Source organism: Typopeltis vanoorti, chromosome 10 (genome assembly GCF_054136105.1).
Source record: "Typopeltis vanoorti isolate ZY-2024b chromosome 10, IOZ_Tvanoo_1.0, whole genome shotgun sequence".
NCBI classification, from domain to species: domain Eukaryota; kingdom Metazoa; phylum Arthropoda; class Arachnida; order Uropygi; family Thelyphonidae; genus Typopeltis; species Typopeltis vanoorti.
In genome coordinates, this window is record NC_143558.1 from 94,547,757 (window position 1) to 94,567,382 (window position 19,626).

Here is a 19,626-nt window from a genome sequence, read left to right on the forward strand (position 1 = left end):
TGCGTTGTGTATCGAAGCCAATGCTTGCACGTCTAGTCAAGGCTTGCTCGGTTGTAGGAGCTTACAGGTTCTCGCAGCGGCACTGTGATTTCATGCATGTGCATAGCCATTTCACGTGTCCCACTCTGATGCTTATACCACAGGCCATACGCAGTCAATGTAGCTCTAGCCAGTGAGCTTCAGCAGCCTTTACAAGTGTGCATGTTGCTTGGGAAAATTAAGTTACAATCAAATTTTTATAACAATGATCAGTTCATAAAGAAGAACCGTAGGGTAGAATTTTTTATTTTTTTTTGAATTAGTAAAATTCATTTGTAAGCTTCCTATAATAGTACAAAATGTTGAACAATCATATGTGTAACCTAAGAGCAACAGCTCATCCAGGTTACGATATGCATAAAGTTACAAAAATTTATGTAATTCATTTTCATTATATACATATATGTACATTCATATAATATACATATTACATATTATTATAATATAATTACATAATAAAATCGCAGGAGACATGCTAATATGTACAGAGAAAGTTGCATAACAATTAATTAGGAACAAAATAAAGCAGTTAAATAGCATTAAAATTAATACCATTATTTTGAACAGAGATTCTTCATTTCTATGGGAAAATAAATACTCTTTGATTAGAGTTTTGTATTTGTTTGGGTTAGTTTCATTTCTTATTGTTAAAGGTAGTGTGTTGAATACTTTTGGTGTTAAATAAGTATAATGTTTGTGTATTGCTTCTTTATTTGCTTTTGGAACTATATATTTTAAGCCCTTATGTCTACTAAGGAAAGCATCTTGTTTGATATTTACATATTCGTTGCCATTTTTTTATGAATAATAGTACTACCCTATAGATGCATAAATATCTAAGGGATAGTATGTTTAGTATGGTGTATTTATTACACATTGCAGTATCCTTATATTTGTTTCTAGTTAAGATTTTAATTACTTTATGCTCAGTCGAGACTAAAGGTTTCAACGTAGTGCGATAAATTCCTCCCCGACTTAATATACCATATTGTAGTGCACTTTGAATCCAGGCAGAATATAATATTTTTAGCATATTTAAATTTAAGAATCTGTTTAGGTAGTAAAGTCTGTTTAACATAATCCTTACTTTATGACATCGGTAATATGCGGGTTCCAGCTTAAACTGCTATCAATTTTTAATCCCAAGTAAGTTATTACACTGACTTTTTCTATTTTCTCGCAGTTGTAATTTGAATTTGTCCTGCAATTCCCATCATGCAAAATTAATTGTGCAGTGAAGTTCATTTTGCCAGTTGTATTTCGCAAGTTAAAATTTACATATTTAGTTTTTGAGACATTCAGACTGAGTTTATTTGACTGGAACCAATTTGTTACTTTCAAAAGATCAGCATTCACAATGGTTTTCATTTGTTTGGCTGTGTCTGTAGAGAAAATTAGTGCTGTATCATCTGCAAAAGTATTTATTTTACTGTTTAGTTTAAGGTTGCAGAAGTCATTGATATAAATATTAAATAAAATTGGTCCTGAGACAGATCCTTGTGGTACACCACAGTCTACTGTTTTGGAGCTGCTATAGCTGTTGCTTATTTTTACAATTTGTGATCTGGCATTTAAGTAATTTTTAAACCAGTTTAGAGCAGCACCTCGTATTCCTATGACTTCTAGTTTTTTTATTAAAATTTCATGTGATATATAGTCAAAAGATTTGTGTATATCTAGAAATAGTATATTGTGTATATCCAGAAATTGTGTATATTTAGAAATATAAAATTTGTATTCAATTAGCTAAATTGAAAAATATAGAATATCATTTGTAAAATAAATGTTGTATTTGTATGATTAAATGTACATAAATTTTTAAACATAGTTTTAAATGGTAAGTACAGGTAACCCTCGTATAACACGGTACTTATACAATGTGGTCTACAAATTGTAGTAACCCTTGTTCAACGTGATACTTATACAACGTGGTTTTGACAAAAACACAGTCTAGAAATTGTAGTAACCCTTTATCTTTTCATATATTTTTCACTGCGAGACTTAAAAATCAAATTTTATCTTTGTTAAATTTGTGTCTGCCCATATCACAAAGGTAGTTATAAGTAGCGAATTTATGTTAGGGGAAACACTCTTTAGCACGCATGTACATCAATTGTATACTGTATAGAGTGTTTATTGTTGAAAATTGTCTTCATTTTCTGCCAGGAAAGCGCATTAAAAACCATAAGTGTATTATCTCAAGCTGAGCACTTTATTTTCTGGTGAGTTACATACATAATTAATATGTAATGCTTTTTTATGAAAAAAAAATTATTTTTATAGTAATGGCCGCAAATTGCATTGAAAGGGGAAAAAATGAATATTGAAAAGAAAATTTGCATCGAAGAAAATAAATTAAAATCATTGATCGGTTGAAAAATGGAGAAAAACCAGTTGTTGTAAGGACTTTGAATTTAAATGAATCAACAATTCAAACAATCAAACACAATGAACATAAAATCCGAGAAAGTTATTGTTTATTGCTGGGTCAATGGTAAATGCAAAGCTCGTTGCTCGTATACGCAATTTTCTAAGAGAAAAATGAAGAAATCTCTAATGATTTGGAAAGAAGATACATTCAAAAGAAAATTCCTTTGGATGGAAATCTTATTAAACAAAAAGCTCTCAACGTTTATAAACATTTATAGTGCAGACCAGGTGTTCGATGCAGATGAATCTGGGTTATATTTGAAAAAAATCCAAAACAGACCTATATTTTGAAAAATGAAAGATCAGCTCCTGGATTAAAAGTTTCCAAAGACAGAATTACTCTACTGTTTTGTAGTAATGCATCATGTGATTACATGACAAAACTAATGTTTATTAACTGATCCTCAAATCCTCGTGCTATGAAAGATTAAAATATGCACTTATTTTAATTTTGCCTAAAACATTTATGCATTACGTGTAATGAAGTTTAATTACAATTTGTAATTTTTATAATTTTTTACTATGTATTTGTGTCATAGTTTATATGTTTTCTTAACTTACATGAATTACCTGAATTAAATAAAATTATATTTTTATTGGATATGTCATTGTTGTTTATATAATTTTTTTTTTTTAAAAACCGATTTCGGAACATAACCCTACTTTTGTATGTGATCTGAGTGTCGCATAATGCGATTTATATAATGCGGCATTCTATGGAACCTAACATCCATGCTATACGAGGGTTACCTGTAATTCATTATTCCGATAATCAGATTTCAATCACACCTCTCACTCCATGAATGATAACAAGAGTAAGCGTGTACTTCAAGACCAGCATTCGCCCCTGATTACTACCTGATTGGTAGTTATACACAGACATTTCTTAACTGAGAACTTCACATGTTTGACTACCTCAAAATAAAAAGTTCAGTGATTACTCTCTGCAATCTAGGGCAATAGCTACATTTAATTATTGGTAAATCCTCTGGTTCTTTCACTAGATCCTATGCTCTAAAACCAAGGTCCTTTTCATCATGTGTACTTTTATATAATTCTTCTCAGTAGCAACAACATAAATTTCATTTTTCTCCACCAACTTCCCATCAATTAATTTGCCAATACAATTCCATCTATATCTTCTTTGATATCCTACCTGGCCCTGAACAGCAACTGACAATATATTTTGTCCTAATGAACTTGAGCCAGCACTAGATAGCCTCAGATGCATTACTCCAATACCCCTACAAAACCCCTTAAAAACTGCTATTCTCACGTATTTTAATTCTACTAATATCATCTCTGTAAGAAAAAGGTATATGTGGAAGTACAAGGGGAGTTGATTATGAAGAGCTTAGGAGACAGCTTGCAGGTGTACCATGAAATGAGGAGTTAGCTGGAAAAAGAGATCAATGCAGCTTGGGGGATTTTCAAAAACTATCTAGTAGAAGCAATGTATAAATGTATTTCAATCATCGCATCCATTTCAATGTGAAATGGATGCGATGCAGAGAAAAAGGGCACTATGGAGGCAGCATAAGAGAAGTGGAAATAACCAATTCCATGAGGACTACAAAGACCAGGCAAGGCGGGTGACTTGGTTGGTGAGGTTAGCTAAAGTGAGGAATGAACAGCAGTTAGCTAATGAAGCCAAAAAGAATCCCAAGGAGTTCTTTCGATATGTAGCCAGAAAAAGAAAGAATGATTATGGAAGGATGGCAGTGATTAGAGAAAAAGACAGCTGTTGTGGAAGATATGGTGAAAATACTTAATGAGCAATTCATAAAGTCTTTCAATCTTGTGAATGTGACTTCATGGAGAGATTGAGAGCAGTTGATGATGGGGAAGAGAGGCTGACTGTAAGTGAGCAAGGAGTGTATGGAGAGTTGAGCAAACTAGATGTAAATAAGGCTGTAGGACTTGATAATATATCACCACATATTCTGAAGGAATGTGCCAGGGAGTTGATGCCAGCCTTGACATATTTTTTTTCATATGAGTCTTGCACTGGGTCAAGTTCCTAAGGAGTGGAAGGAGGGCAAGATTGTGCCACTTCATAAAGGAGGTGAAGGAACTCGAGCTTCAAATTATAGGCCTATCTGTGTCAGGTGTTGTGGCTAAGTTGTTGGAGAAGCTTGTGAGAACTAGGATCCAGAATTGGGTTGACAACAATGGTATTATCTTTGATGGACAGCATGGATTTGCTAAAGGGAGGTCATGTTTTAGTAATCTACTTACTTACTACAATAAGGACAGAGGAGAAGGATACACAGTAATATACTTAGATATAAATGATAAGTTGATACAAATGATAAGTTGATAGTCAAACTAGAGCGGATGGGGTTGGATATTAGATTGATGCATTGAATTGGAGAGTGGCTATCTGATAGATATCAACAAGTTGCGTATGGGGGAGTGATATCCAGGAAAAGGAAAGTTACTAGTGGTGTGCCTCAGGGGTCTGTTTTAGGGCCATTGCTGTTTAACTTGTATATTAATGACATTGGTGAAGATTTGCATGGAGATATTCACTTGTTTTCAGATGATGCAAAGTTGGGATGAACCATGATGATTAGAGATGTTGTGACCTTACAAGGAAGACGTGAATAAATTGAGCGATTGGGCATAGAAATCAGGATGTGAGTTCAATGTTGCAAAATGTAAGGTTTTAAAATTTGGAAAACAAAGATGAGATGCAGAATTTATGCTTGGTGAGGATATATTGTTGGAGGTGGAGGAAATAAGAGATCCTGGGGGTGATAGTGGATAACGATCTGAAATTTAGGGGACACATAGCCAAAATTGTGAAGACAACACAAAGGCTTCTGGGAATGATGTGGAGGATGTTGATTTGTAGAAGTAGGTAGATTCTTGTTCCATTGTATAAGGCTTTGATTAGGCCACATATTGACTACTGTGATCAGATTTGGTCACCTGGTTTTCAGAAGGACGAAGAGATGTTGGAAAGGGTCCACAGGCGATGGACTAAGGTGGTTTCTATCCTCTGGATTGTCGAGTATGAGGAAAGACTGAGAAGATGCAACTTGCAGTGTCTGGTGGATAGGAGGAAGAGGGGAGATATGATAGAAACCTACAAGTTGGTAAGGGGTTGTTGTAGGATCAATGCTGGAGAGGTTCTACAGAAAATAGTGGGAGATCAGGGGAGAACCAGAGGTCATACCTGGAAACTGTATAAAGAGGGTGTGGGTAGGGGAATGAGAAGCAGGTTTTTTTCATGCAGAGTTGTGAATGATTGGAATGCCTTGCCTGAGAGTGTGGTGTCTGCATAGAATTTGAGTGTGTTTAAAGCACAGTATGATGAGCTGTGTGTGTATGATAAAAGGATCTCCCAGATGAGTCTTTGACTCCATGGGGTCTTGAGTAATAATAATAATAATAATAAAAATACAAGAAAAAATTGTGAAATATATATTATATATAATTCCTAAAATAATAATTATTATTATTTTGGGTAAGAAGTTTCAAAATTATATTAAAAAACCTGCTTTGGCTGGATGAAATTTAAAGAAATTCTGAAATTAAGATCTATATTAAAAAATTTCAGTTTTGATTTTGATGACTGTGAAAAAAATTAGATAGAATTTTTTTGTCTAGAAATAAATCACCATGTACACAATGAAGTTGAAAGTACGCTTATAGAATAACATAGTCAAATACAACAAAATAATTATTACAAACTTTGATGACCACCTACTTAACTTGTCTGCATCTTGGGTAATTTATGCATTGTTACTGAACACATACAAACAACATTTCATAAGAAAACATGAAAGGAATTCACTCACTAAGTCTAAGTCATCTTTTCGATTTAGTTCCCAACCTATTTGAGGATAAAATCATCAAATTTAATAAAAACCAATTGCTTAAATTTTTATTTAATGTCTAAAGATCTGATTGAGCTACTTTTTTACAAAAAAATGTTAAAGATGTTTCAATACTGCTCGACTTTTTCATCTTGTCATGCAATTTGCAATAGCTGCCGATCGCTTTATCAAGATTTTGGCGGACTTCGAATCTTCGTTGCATATCATAATCAAACAAAAATTTTTTAGCATACTCAATGCAATAGAAAGCTAGCTCAAGTTCTTTTGCAGTTAGTTTCTTAGTAACATTCTCTTCTTGTGCGCACTCCTTATCTCCTTCTTCATATGCATGCTGTTCTTCTAGTTGAAGGCGACCATTCTTGCTGAATGAGAATCAAGCAAGTTTCTCACATCTTTATTATCCAGTTCATTAAATCCAAGTTCTCTTCAAATGTGCTGATTTCTTCAATAATGTTAGATCTTGGATTCCGCACACGATAAACTAACAAAGGTTTCAGTTCAAAGTCACCTTCTGCATTGACTTCTAATAAAAGCATAAGACGATCTTTATATAATTTGTATCCTGAGATGCTGCAGTTTTAGCTAGGAAAGTTTTTGTTGGCATACGATTCCAAAAGAGACCAGTTTCATTGACATCGAATATTAGACAATCATCATAATCACCCTCCTGAATTATTCTTTGCAATTCGGGAAACTTGGCCATAAAATCTTTATCAGCACTAGCAGATTCTCCAGTTATTCTTATATGCAGTCCAGCTCATTTAAAATGGTCAAACCATCCTAAACTCGCAGTAAAGCTTTCACATTCTTCTTGAAATTAGGTCTCTTTCAATGATGTAAAAATATTGCGAGCTTTTGCCTGAATATTCCTTGTACTTGTAGCAACTTTTCCTTGTTCTTTGTATTCTTTGCTCTTATTTAATATAGTCCAAACTATAAACTCGCTGTATTCCAGGGCTCACAAAATCATTGCAATACTAGTGCCACTTTCGTGTCTCTTAATTACTTCCAGCTTTTCCTTTAATGTAATTACTTTTCTTCTCTTTTTATTACTGCCACTTTCTTTATCAGTCTTTCTCTTTTCCATATCAGGGGTTGAATGTAATAAAGCCTTATAGGTATCTAACTTAAAGCAAAATAAAGGAAAAGTGATTGAGCAAGAGATCAGAGTTTTCATGTGTGCTTGCGATGATAGTTTTGAGTCAACTGCTGAGTGTCACTGACCACCGCCTGCTGGCTGCAACACTGACAAGTGCTGCCACTTGCTGCAGACTAGCAATGAAAAATTTCGCATAATGTAAAGAAATCACATTAACCGATTAATCATTCACTTAAAGAAGGAAATAGTATCATTTCACTCAATCGCACTAACTGATTATCATGCATATTGAATTCACATTAAGCGAGGTTTTCCTGTATTCCATAATCCCTATATCATTTTTAACAGTCTCCTTTGCACTCTCTCTCGCCAGTATATCAGAATCGCAATGGAAATCAGGAGAACAGACCTGCACACAATAGTCTAAGCGAGGGCTTATCAAGGCCTTGTAAAGAGGCAAAATGACATCCCTGACTTTATGTGTGAACATTCCTTTCGGCATTGCAATTATCTTTTGAGTTATATTTGCAATCTTTGCTACATAGCCCAGAACTTCAACTTCCTATCTACTAACACTCCAAGATTTCTAGCCTCATCATTTTCTTCTAGCATAATCCCACCAATATAATATGACACTGGATATCTAATCACGCCGAAGGTACATGACTTTGCATTTACTAACATTGAACTGACATCCATTTTCCCATGCTCAAAATTCTGGCCTGAATTGGGATATGCAGTAATTACTGCATATCTGCAGTAATTATATACCTGCTGATATGCAGTAATTACTGCATATCTGCAGCATTCCTGATTTCCCTACCTATCTTTGAATCATCAACAAACAGAATGTCGCTTGTCAAATCCTTCACATCATTAATGTATAGATTAAATAGCAGCGGACCAAACACTGATCCTTGTGGTACACCACTAGTTATCTTAAATCTTGGAGATTCACATCCTCCATACACCATGTTTTGATATCTGTCAGTCAGCCATCCTCTTATCCATGCTAATATTCTATAATCCAAACTCATATTCTCCAATTTATGCAACAGTCTACCATGCTGTATTTTGTCAAAAGCCCTTAGCAAAATCCAAAAGTATCATGGTGTATCCATTCTCTTTGTCTAGTTCAATGGTAACATTATTATAGAATGTGAGCAAGTTGCTAAAACATGACAGTCCCTTAGTAAACTCATGTTGCTCATTGCAAAGTAGAGATTCACTGTCAACCCATTTCTGAATGCAAACCCTTAACCAATTTTTCCAAAATCTTCACCACCACTCCTGAGATACTAATTGGTCAATAGATGAATACATTGGTCTTTGCACCACCCTTATGCAATGGAATTACCATACATTCTTTCCATTCCTGTGGAATCTTCCCTGTTCTGAGACTCATATTAAACAGCCTGGTCAAAGGAATAGCCAGTTCAGCTGAACACTCTTTTAGCACATGTGCCAATATCCCATCATTCCCAATTCAGTTTGTGCAATATCTCTAATACCTAGTCCTCATACAACTGAATTTCTTCATCCAGTAAAGAGGTAGCAGTAAGTTCATTGTAGCATACACCAATTTGATAGCTTTTAACAAAATGGGCAATCATTAGTTGAACAACCTCTTCTGCATCTGTAACCCTCATGCCAGCAGCATTTAGAAGAGTTATTTTTTATATTCATTCTTTCTTTTACTTGCAGCATATCAAAAGAATTCGTGTGGGTTGTCTTTAGCATGCACAGCCAGTTTATTTTCATACTCAGACTTTGCTTTCCGTACAACAGTTGTGACTACTCTAGCCTGCTGCTTATAATTTTCATAATGCAAATCATCCTTATGCACACGGTATTCCTTCCACATCATCCTTTTCTTTTGAATCTCATGCTCAATAAGATTACACATCCATCTGACTCCTCTCCTATCCTTATTTTTCAAACTCTTGGGACACACTCTGATATATCATTTAAGTATTGTTTAAATGCTTCCCATGCACTGTCAATATCCTTCTCATCCATCAACCAATCCCATTACACTGAACTTGGTATACTCATCAGTTGGTCAAAATTTCTTGCTTTGTAATTCAGCAAGTAACCTTTTTGGAATATAACATTTTTATTCAAAAACTTAATAACTTCCCAAATGAGTACCACATAATCACTGTCATCAGCTGGAGGCAGAATAGTTAAATATTTAACTGAAATGCCCTCTGACACTATAATCAAATCTAACACTCTTTGACGTGGATTTCCTTCTGTCACATGCTGCTTGAGGAAATTGTCCTGCAACAGCTCAATAAATGCATTTTCCTTCTTCTCATGAGATTCTACTGCTATCTGATCAAAATTTGGATAATTAAAGTCTCCCATTATGATTACTCTTTTCACGCTCATCTTGACAGCACTCCAATGATCCGAGATCTTTAAGAGACTGCTTCTTACCCACCTGAACACCTAACACTATATAAAACTGAAATCCATCTAATCTTAGAATACAGCTCTCACAGTTGGGATGATGATGAATATCTAATATTGCCCTTTTTTAAAAGACAAAATTAGGTATTTTCAGTTTTTTTTTATTTTTTATTTTTTATTTATTTTTATTTTCATGGGCCTCGTTCTACCTAACTGGCTACCACATTCTTCGACTTTCCTTTAAACATGCAAGAACATGAACAGCTACTTATCAAACCAACCGTTCTAGCTCCTCTTTCATTCCATTTACCACTTCACTGGAATAGAATTCCCGTACCATTTTTGTTAATCACTACAACCAACAGATTTTTTAAAAAACATTAAGCAATTACTTCTTTCTCGATACCTTCTTACACATGGTATTTATTTATTTATCGTATGGCTTGTACACATGGTTAAAAGACAATAAGATATAATACACATGAGTATAGATAAGATACACATATATGATTAAAAAAAATAATAATAATAATAAAAAGTCTACATTCAGGCAAATACAAATATGAAATTTATGACAAGCATCAGACAGAAGATTAGTCATATTTTAACATTTAGGTTTTTCATCCAATTGATCGCCTCTGGGGATAGGTCAAAGGTTCCTGGGCAGGTCAAATCCATTTTTGGAAGATGTTTATGTGATTGCGAACTTCAGGTGATACTGCTTGGGACCACAGTACGTCCCACCTACTCACCATACTGTCATTCTGGCTAAGAAGATTACAGGTGGTTTTTATGGTAGGTCTTCTGGATTTTAGTCTATTGGATAAAGCATCTGGAATAAATTCATGTATTGGGAGATTTTGGTTATTTAAAATTCTTTTATATTCATGAAGCAAGGCTTCCTGTCGTCGCAGTTCCGGAGGAGCAATATGGCTCAAAATGGGGAGCCATTGTAAGGGTGTACTCCTAATGCAACCTGTTATTAAATGCAGAATGGAGTTAAGTTGAGTATCTGGTTTACTGACATGGTAACTATTGAGCCAGACAGGAGCACCATACTCTGCTGCACTGTAAACTAGATTCATTGCAGTGCACCACAGAGTTGTGGCACTTGAGCCCCATATAATACCACAAAGCTTCTGAACTATGTTATTTCTGGTGCAAACTTTAGCTGCAATATTAATCATATGCTGTTTATATGTCAGAGTTCTATCCAGAGTTATTCCCAGATATTTAGGTGTCAGATTAAATGAAATTAATGTCCCATCAGCATATATCTCTGGTTTTTGATTTACAAGACTATTGTTCTGGCAAAAGTAAGAACATTCAGTTTTACCAGAATTTGTTGTTAATCTCCATTTTTTATAGAACTGCCATAAAGCCAACAGATCATTTGTCCATATTTCTTCAGTTCTTTTGATATTTGTCCTTTTAAATTCTTTAGGAACGCAGCCACTTTCAAGTATATCATTAAAGAACTTAGCCAGCCACAATCTTGCATAAGGTCCACAGTGCATCAGGAATTCATTATAAACATTGTCAAAACCAGGAGCCTTCACCATTTTGATATTTTGAAACGCCGAGGATATTTCCTCACGGGAAAAAGGCAAAGATAATTGTTGATTCTTCTGAGTTACAGACTTCATAACCTTTAGTTTGCGTTTTACCTCTTTAGTACGTTCTTTATCTATCAGAGCTCTAGAAAGCGAAACAATATGAGCAGCTATCTGATTTGGATCAACAAGAGGAGAGATGGTATTTAATACCTTTATGTGTGTGTGTGGGGGGGTATAAACTATGGGAATAAATCAAACAAATTTGTTTGCAATAAGACAAGATACAGTCTAATAAAGATCTTATACAGTGGAATAGCAATGTCCTATCTTGACTAATGTGAATTTTATGAGTATTTTTATGATAACCTGGATGTTAGGAAAGCTGTGGAACTAGATGGTATTTCACCACAAGTTCTGAGAGAATGTGCTGGTGAACTGACAGTGCCCTTGACCTGGCTTTTCAATAAAAGTTGGGCTGCGGGAAAGGTGCCCATGGAATGGAAGGAGGGTAAGATAGTGCCATTGCATAAGGGCGGTAGCAGACTGGAAGTGTCTAATTATAGGCCAGTTTGTGTGCCATCAGTAGTTAGTAAGATCTTGGAGAAAGTAGTGAGGGGACCATATACAGCACTGGGCAGATGAGGGTAATGTTATCAGTGAGATTCAACATGGATTTGTGAAGGGGTGCTCATATTTTAGCAATACGCTAGCCTTTTATGATAAAGTTACAAGAGCATTAGATGAGGGACAGGCATATACTGCCATTTTCCCAGACTTAGCAAAGACATTTGACAGGGTGTCACATGATAAGCTGATATTCAAGTTGCAGCACATGGGTTTGGATGTCAGATTGGTCAACTGGATTCAGGATTGGCTGTCTGATAGGTATCAGAGAGTTGTGTATGGTGGAGCAATATCAAAGAGGCAGAAGGTTACAAGTGGGGTTCCACAGGACCCAGTACTGGGACCTATATTGTTTAACCTTTACATCAATGACATTGTCCGTGGATTGCAAGGGGATATTCGGTTGTTTGCGGATGATGCAAAGCTGTGAAGGGTTATTAGTAATAGTACAGATGTTGTAGCCTTGCAAGAGGATTTGAATAAGCTAGATAGATGGGCAAATGAAGGTGTCATTTTAATGCAGCAAAATGTAAGGTCTTGAGGTTTGGGAAACATCGATGGGACAATGCATACTCTATGGGAGGAGTTAAACTGGAGGAAGTAGGAGAGACAAGAGATCTGGGTTTGATGATTGATAGAAACCTGAAATTTAGGGGACATATTGCAAAGGTAGTGACAGTAACACGGAGGATTGCTGCAAGAATGAAAAGGACACTGACCTGCAGAGATAAAATGGTTATCATTCCATTGTATAAGACTCTGATCAGACCACATTTAGACTATTGTTCTCAGATCTGGTCCCCAGGATTTGAAGGGGATAAATTAACTGTGGAAAGGGTACAAAGGCAGATAACAAAGGTGTCGGGACTGTACAATGTTAGTTATGAGGATTGGCTGAGGGATTGTGGACTGCAGAGTTTGATGGATAGAAGAAGGAGGGGTGATATGTTGAGAGGTGGTTACAGGGTTGACACTAGGGAGTTCTTTCGCTTGGTTGAACAGCAGGAATGAGTCATGACAAGGGACTATCCCTGGAAGTTACGAAAGGGAGTGAGGAGTGGTTTCTTTGCATGAAGGGCGGTTGAACCATGGAATGCATTGCCTGATGGAGTGGTGAGAGCGAGAACGGTCAATGCATTTAAGGAGTGGTATAATAGACTTTGCGTTTCCTAGGAAGGACCTTCTGCGATGAGTCTTTTGACTCCATGGAGGCCTGAATAATAATAATAATAATAATTATTATTATAATAACCTATCCCAAAATCTTGTTCAATTCCTGAAGTGCAGCTCTGCCAATGTAGTGCCATCATTTTTCCCATAATGCATGTCTGTACTGCATGAATTTGTTGATGTGTGATAGATAAATAACAAAAACAAAATTGTGCTAGCTCTTACACAATTTTTTCACAAACTGACTATGCGTTATCCACCAAGTAACACCAAACAAATGTGAAATTGTCACCCAGCTGACTGTAGTGACTCACAGAGGAATACACAACACACATGGACACACCTCATCTTCTCTCTTGCCTCAGTATACCCACATGCATTGCCCTGGGAGTGTGTACTGTTCTCCAAAGTTTGTGTATCAAAATACAAGTCCGACATGGTTCGGTAATGGAACCATTACTGTTTAATCTTCATGTCAAGGAATTTGTCAAGGGGACTACAAGGAGACATTTAGATGTTCGCAAGATGTGAAACTTGGGTGCAGTAATATTGCTGATGTTTTGGCTCTTTAGAGGATTTGAATATGCAGAAATTTGGCATGTGAATTGGGGTGTCAATTTAATGCAACTAAGGTTTTGAAAGTTCAGATCCACAGATGGGATGCTTCATACTTGCTTGGTAGAATTATCCTAGTAGAAGTGAAAAAAGCAAGGGATTTTGTGGTGACTGTAGACAAAAATTTGAAGTTCAGAGAACACACCGCAAAATTTGTGTAGACATCTAAGTAAAATGCAGCAATATCGAGATGGACATTGACCACAAGAGATTAAAACGTGGTGGCCTATTGTATCAAGTTTTGATCAGAGCATATCTGGATTTCTGTGCTCAGATCTGGACGCTAGAATTTGAAGGGGGATGAAATAACTTCAGAGAGAGAGTACAGAGATGGATAACAAAAATGATATCTGACTGTACAATGTTCATTATGAAGATAGACTGAGGTCATGCATGGTTTGTCAGGTAGACAAACATGTAGAGGATTACCCAGAGGAAAATGGAAAGATCCTCATTGGGTATTACCATTCTAGACAGAAAGTGCAATACTTGTGTTAGAGCTCAGACTAGGGTGAGAAACATTAAAATAGCCATTAAAAGATCCAAATGGCAAGGAATAGGTCATAGTGCAAGAAATAATACTGAAAAATGGACAAAGCCGATATCTGAATGATATCCCATAGGCGGAAAGAGAGGACTACAGGACAACCAAAGAGATGGTGGGAGGATAAGAATAAAGAGTAAGCCAGAATTCAGTAGCTTAGAAAAGCTCAAGATAGGATTGAGCAGGCCTTCATTCAGTAGAGAACAGACAATGGCTGATGAAGAAGCAAAAAAAGCAATAGGAAGTTGCAAAATCAAGTGGTGAGTGAAAGGGTAAGGAATAAGTTTATTGCAGGGAAAGTGGTAGGAGGATGGAATACATTACCTGAGAGGGGAGGTGAAAGTGCAAATGAGCAAGTTTAATGATACTAGATACTTTATACTGACCTCCCATGATGAGCCATGTGACTCCATACAGGTCAAAAAATAATAATATCAATAATAATCTGGTCCACGCAGTTAGCCTAGTGGCTTTGTGTTTCGCAACCATATGCCTGGGGAAGGAGTGTCCTAGGTTCGATTCCCGTCGACGACATGAGGAGCTTAAGTATCTTCGTCAGCCATAGCCAAGTTAGCTGGTCTTGGGCGTGGGCAGCAGGGTTTTTTCCCCTAGTTTATCTGGGATTTTTCATCCTGCAAGCAGGCAAACCAGCCCCGTGAACACACATGGATTACAGTCAAGAATACCGCCCTTATGGGATGCGGCAGAGGAGTGGCGAGCTGGCTGTGTTAATACGCCAGTAAACCCCTCATTATGAGGGGACTCAACCCATCCTTGGATGGACGAGTAAATGGATGGATGGATGGATGGGGGACAATAATCTGAACACTGAACCACTATCTAAAATGGAAAAGTCTGAAAATTGTTTATTATTTATTTGTATCCATTATTTGTATCTTTATGAATAATCTGAACATCAAAAACAAACTCAATAGGACCAAGGAGAGGAGCAAGATCAAAATGTCCAATAATTGGCTATTTTTGTAATGTTCATATTTGCAGTTATAATAGTTAGTCAACATCAACCTACTCACCTACCCACCACCACCCATTCTAACATGTGATAATTCCATACAAATGACCAGCCCAGAAAGAAAACAGGGATCTGATGTAACATAACTCATTGTATTGCAAAATTAGTAAAACAATGATAAGATATATTATCATAATGTTAAGAAGGACACTAATTTCAATACCATACTTTGTTTGTTGCAAATGATGAGTGGATGTTTCCAGATGGAATAAGTAAGTGCACCCAAATTTAAGAAAAATTACAATAACCACTATATGAGCTAGACAGAAACACCTAGTCTAGATGATATAGTGATCAGCCACAGAACATCATGGAGGTAAACCAAATAATAATATCAAAATCCTTAATTGCTGTATCTATAACTTAGCTGTTTAATGTGCTGCAAAATAAAACAGAGTACCACTCTAATAAAAATAACTTGCCTTTCACGAAAAGTTTACTGACTGTTACATGTATAATGAAGGAAACTTCATTTACAGATACACTTAAACAACACAGAGGTTTACCTAATTGATTTAAATTCAACTGTAGCCATCCTGTGCCCTGTGGAATATCATGGGAAATTCCTGTTCGACAGAATATTGTTCCATCTAATGCTAATAACCACAGGCTATCTGAAGTGGGAGAAATGCAGTGTACTGAAAATCTTGTGGGTATCTGTACAGGAGTAGCTTTCCACCCAGAGGACGATAAACAAAACAGCTCATCTGAGTGATTCACAGCCCAAAGTGAACCTAGTAAAATAATTTTTAAAAAAAAATAAATAAATAAATAAATAAATATATATATATATATATATATACCAGGTGATTATAAAATAACATCAAGTGTTCAAAGCCCTCTGGCAAGTAATGTATTGGACAAAACACACCAATATTCGGTAGACGTACAAAGTGGAACATGGGGATTAGATTTAATGAAAAAAAAAGTACCAAAATTCATAAACAGGGGAAATTTTGACGCTGTTTACTGAGTAAAATGCATTAATTTGCATTATCGCATTTCTTGTGAGCGATCATGCAATAAAAGGAAAGCCTGTGAGATTTCTTATCATTCTTAGACGAACTGCTTTTTGATGCCTCTTACCTTATGTGAGCGTGCTTTATTATTCAAACTCTATTATCAGCAGAACAATAATGCCAGTGCTTGTCTTCGGGATTTTTGGCGTATGAAAAATTTATGAAAAGGACCAATTAGTGTAACAAACTTACGAAAACTGATTCGGCAATTTGAAACTACCGGAACTCCAGCAGTGCAGGTAGGCAGGGGATGCAAACCAATCAATCACCAACAAGTTGAACAAGTTGCAACTGCTATTGTGGAACAGGAGATGATGAATGTGAAGGGTACCAGCAGTGCACAAGCAATATCCTGGCAAACAGATATCGCATACACAACGGTGTGGAAAATCCTACATCAGATGTTGAAGTTTTACCCCTATAAAATCAGTCATGTTCAAGAATTGTGCCCTGGTGATGCAACCACATGAATCGACTACCGGAAGCCACTTATCTTTGAGATTCTTAGCGCACATGGAAACGGATGATGCATGGCCATGGCAGATTTTATGGAGTGACGAAGCGTACTTTTATTTGAATGGCGATATTAACACACACAACTGTCCCATTTGGTCTGCAACTAATCCACACATGTGTCTGCAGATGCCTATCCACTGGCCCAAAGTCACAGTGTGGTGCGGATTTACGGCATCTTTTATCATCGGTCCATACTTTTACAAGGAAAATCGCCAAAATGGACCAGTGACCTGTTCCGTCAATGCTAACAGGTATGCCAATATGTTACAGAACTTTGTGGTTCCACAACTGCAGCAAAGAGGATGTCTCGATTTGACCATCTTCATGCAGGATGGTGCACCACCCCACATCGGACTTCAGGTACAGTGTGTTTTACGACAACATTTCTCTGACAGAAGAATCATTAGTCATGCATTTCCCATGCCATGGCCACCGAGATCGCCTGATCTTAATCCTTGTGACTTTCGGCTGTGGGGATTTCTTAAAAGCATTGTGTATCAAGGACATGTACTCGATATTCCAACTTTGAAAGATCGAATAATGTTACACGTGAGACGAATCAATTTCGATATGTTGCGAGCCACTGTGAAAAATGTTGTGCACCATATGCAGTTCCTGGAACATCAGAATAGTGGTCATATTGAACCTCATTTGTAATTAACAATAAACGTCATGAAATTGATGTATGCTGTCTCTCATTTGCCATTTAGTCATTCATTAGTCACACCTACTAAAATTAATTTGGCAGCGCCAAAATTTCCCCTGTTGGCAACTTTTGGTGCTTTTTTTTTCGTTAATTCAAATCCCCATCATGTTCCACTGTGTACATCTACCGAATATTGGTGTGTTTCGTCCAATACATTACTCGCTAGAGAGCTCTGAACACTTGACGTTATTTTATAATCACCCAGTATATATATACATATATATATTTATAATAATAATATAATAATAAAAAGCTAACCTCATTTATTCCCTTATAAGGAATAGGCGAGGCCTTTTAACCCTATCTAGCTTTTTGGAGACTGAGTGAGCAGTTCAATCTCCACTGGTAGCCAATCAGAGATAGCTGATGCATGACTATCACTAATTATAAGCGTCCACTGATGAAGAGATGGACAAGCAAGTACTACCATGGTACATCTCTTGGTACCTAACCCTATGTTGCTACCCAAAATAATGTGGGTTCTACGTAATTCAATTTTTTTGAATTAACAGAATGAAAAACCTGAGTTTTCAGGAGAAAAAAATCCACTTGCCCAAGCTAGAGATCAACTAACACAGGAACAGGTCAAAGATAAGCTTGGAAAAGGTTCCTCAAGTCGGCGAATAGACTTGTACTGAAGTCTCGCAGAGGATGCAAGTCCCACTTCCACTGAACTTACAAGCTTTGATGTATATAAGTGGCATCGCATGTGCATTTCAGTTGAGTGTTCTGTTGTGGCTAATGCAACCCGCACTGCAAAATTCATGTCAATTTGACTGCATGATTGCATTTTTATTGATGTACGAAAGTTTTAAGAGTGCATAGCACATCAGCACTCATCTTAATTGATAAAATGCAATTAACTGTAGGATAAACTTGAATACTTGAATTTATCAATTAATTGTAACCAAATCTGTGAAGAGTGGGGGACAATGTGCATGTTTTAAGACACTGTATATTAGAAAACAATAATGAAGTGGAAAATGTTATATTTTGTCTGCTATATTTGAATTACTCAAAGGCGTAAAAATTTGGAAGAGAAGGGTGAGGCTTACCTCCTTCGACTACCATTGCACAATCTGCAAAAGCTCTGGCAGAAAACGGGACATTCAGTAGATTGTCAACACTATTTCCCTTTGTAAATATGGGAAAAAAAGTTATAAATTATTTATAGAAAATTATATATTAAAAAGTTGTCTATATCGGTGTCCTAAACACATCTGTTTACACTTTACATATGCAAAACAGATGAAACTCAGAAAACAAAAAAAAGAGCAATTGACAATGTTCAGTTGGATTGGTTGCCACAATAATCAATCACAGCTACTGATTTCTGGGTGCTATTGTCTCAGCACACGCTCTGCCACACCTTCTATGTGGTTTAAAACCAATGGAATGCTAAGAATTTGACCTGGTGTGCCATATGTACATCTATTCAAATAGCTCAAAGGAGTCTGTATTTGTGACCGCACAACAGGGCTATTAAATTAATGCGAATATAATTAATCTTTATGCATTGAAAAGTGTCCTCTTCATGAAGCATCAGTATATTGTGTTTAATTTTAGGAATCACACAAAGCCAGGAACCAATCAGGGGAGTCTTTAATTGAAATAAAAGCAAAAATATAATATCAGTGATATCACTATTCTGTGTGCTGTTGAATACATGGCCCTGATATATATAAATAAATATATCATCATTATCAGATTCCTTATATGTATCCTCAGGGAGTGTACAAGATAATGATGATAGTACTACCTGAAAAAGTTGCACCATTACTAACTTCCAATAAATAATTTTCCTCCAATCCAAAACTTATTTTTAACAGTATTAACTACCCTAAACAAACTATTTTATAAAAAAGATGTTTATTAACTTGCTTATGTTTTGCTGAATTTCAAATCTGCAGCAGTGAGTAAGCGAATTACGCAGCAGTGAATAAGCAAAACAATACCAACTGGAATGGACAAAAGCTCTAAAGTCCTAATTTGGCACCCTCTTATATTGTAAAAAT

At 36.1% G+C, this 19,626-nt stretch overlaps 1 protein-coding gene across 1 annotated transcript in view; it reads right to left on the reverse strand.

Annotated features, from left to right (window-relative positions):
* The window catches only part of LOC150102604 (tectonin beta-propeller repeat-containing protein 2), a 364,776-nt gene that overhangs the window by 38,785 nt on the left and 306,365 nt on the right, over window positions 1-19,626 (reverse strand). The window contains exon 13 of the mRNA XM_090398660.1: window positions 15,877-16,104. Coding sequence (XP_090254786.1) covers window positions 15,877-16,104 — 228 coding nt within the window. The remainder of the gene's footprint in view (window positions 1-15,876; window positions 16,105-19,626) is intronic.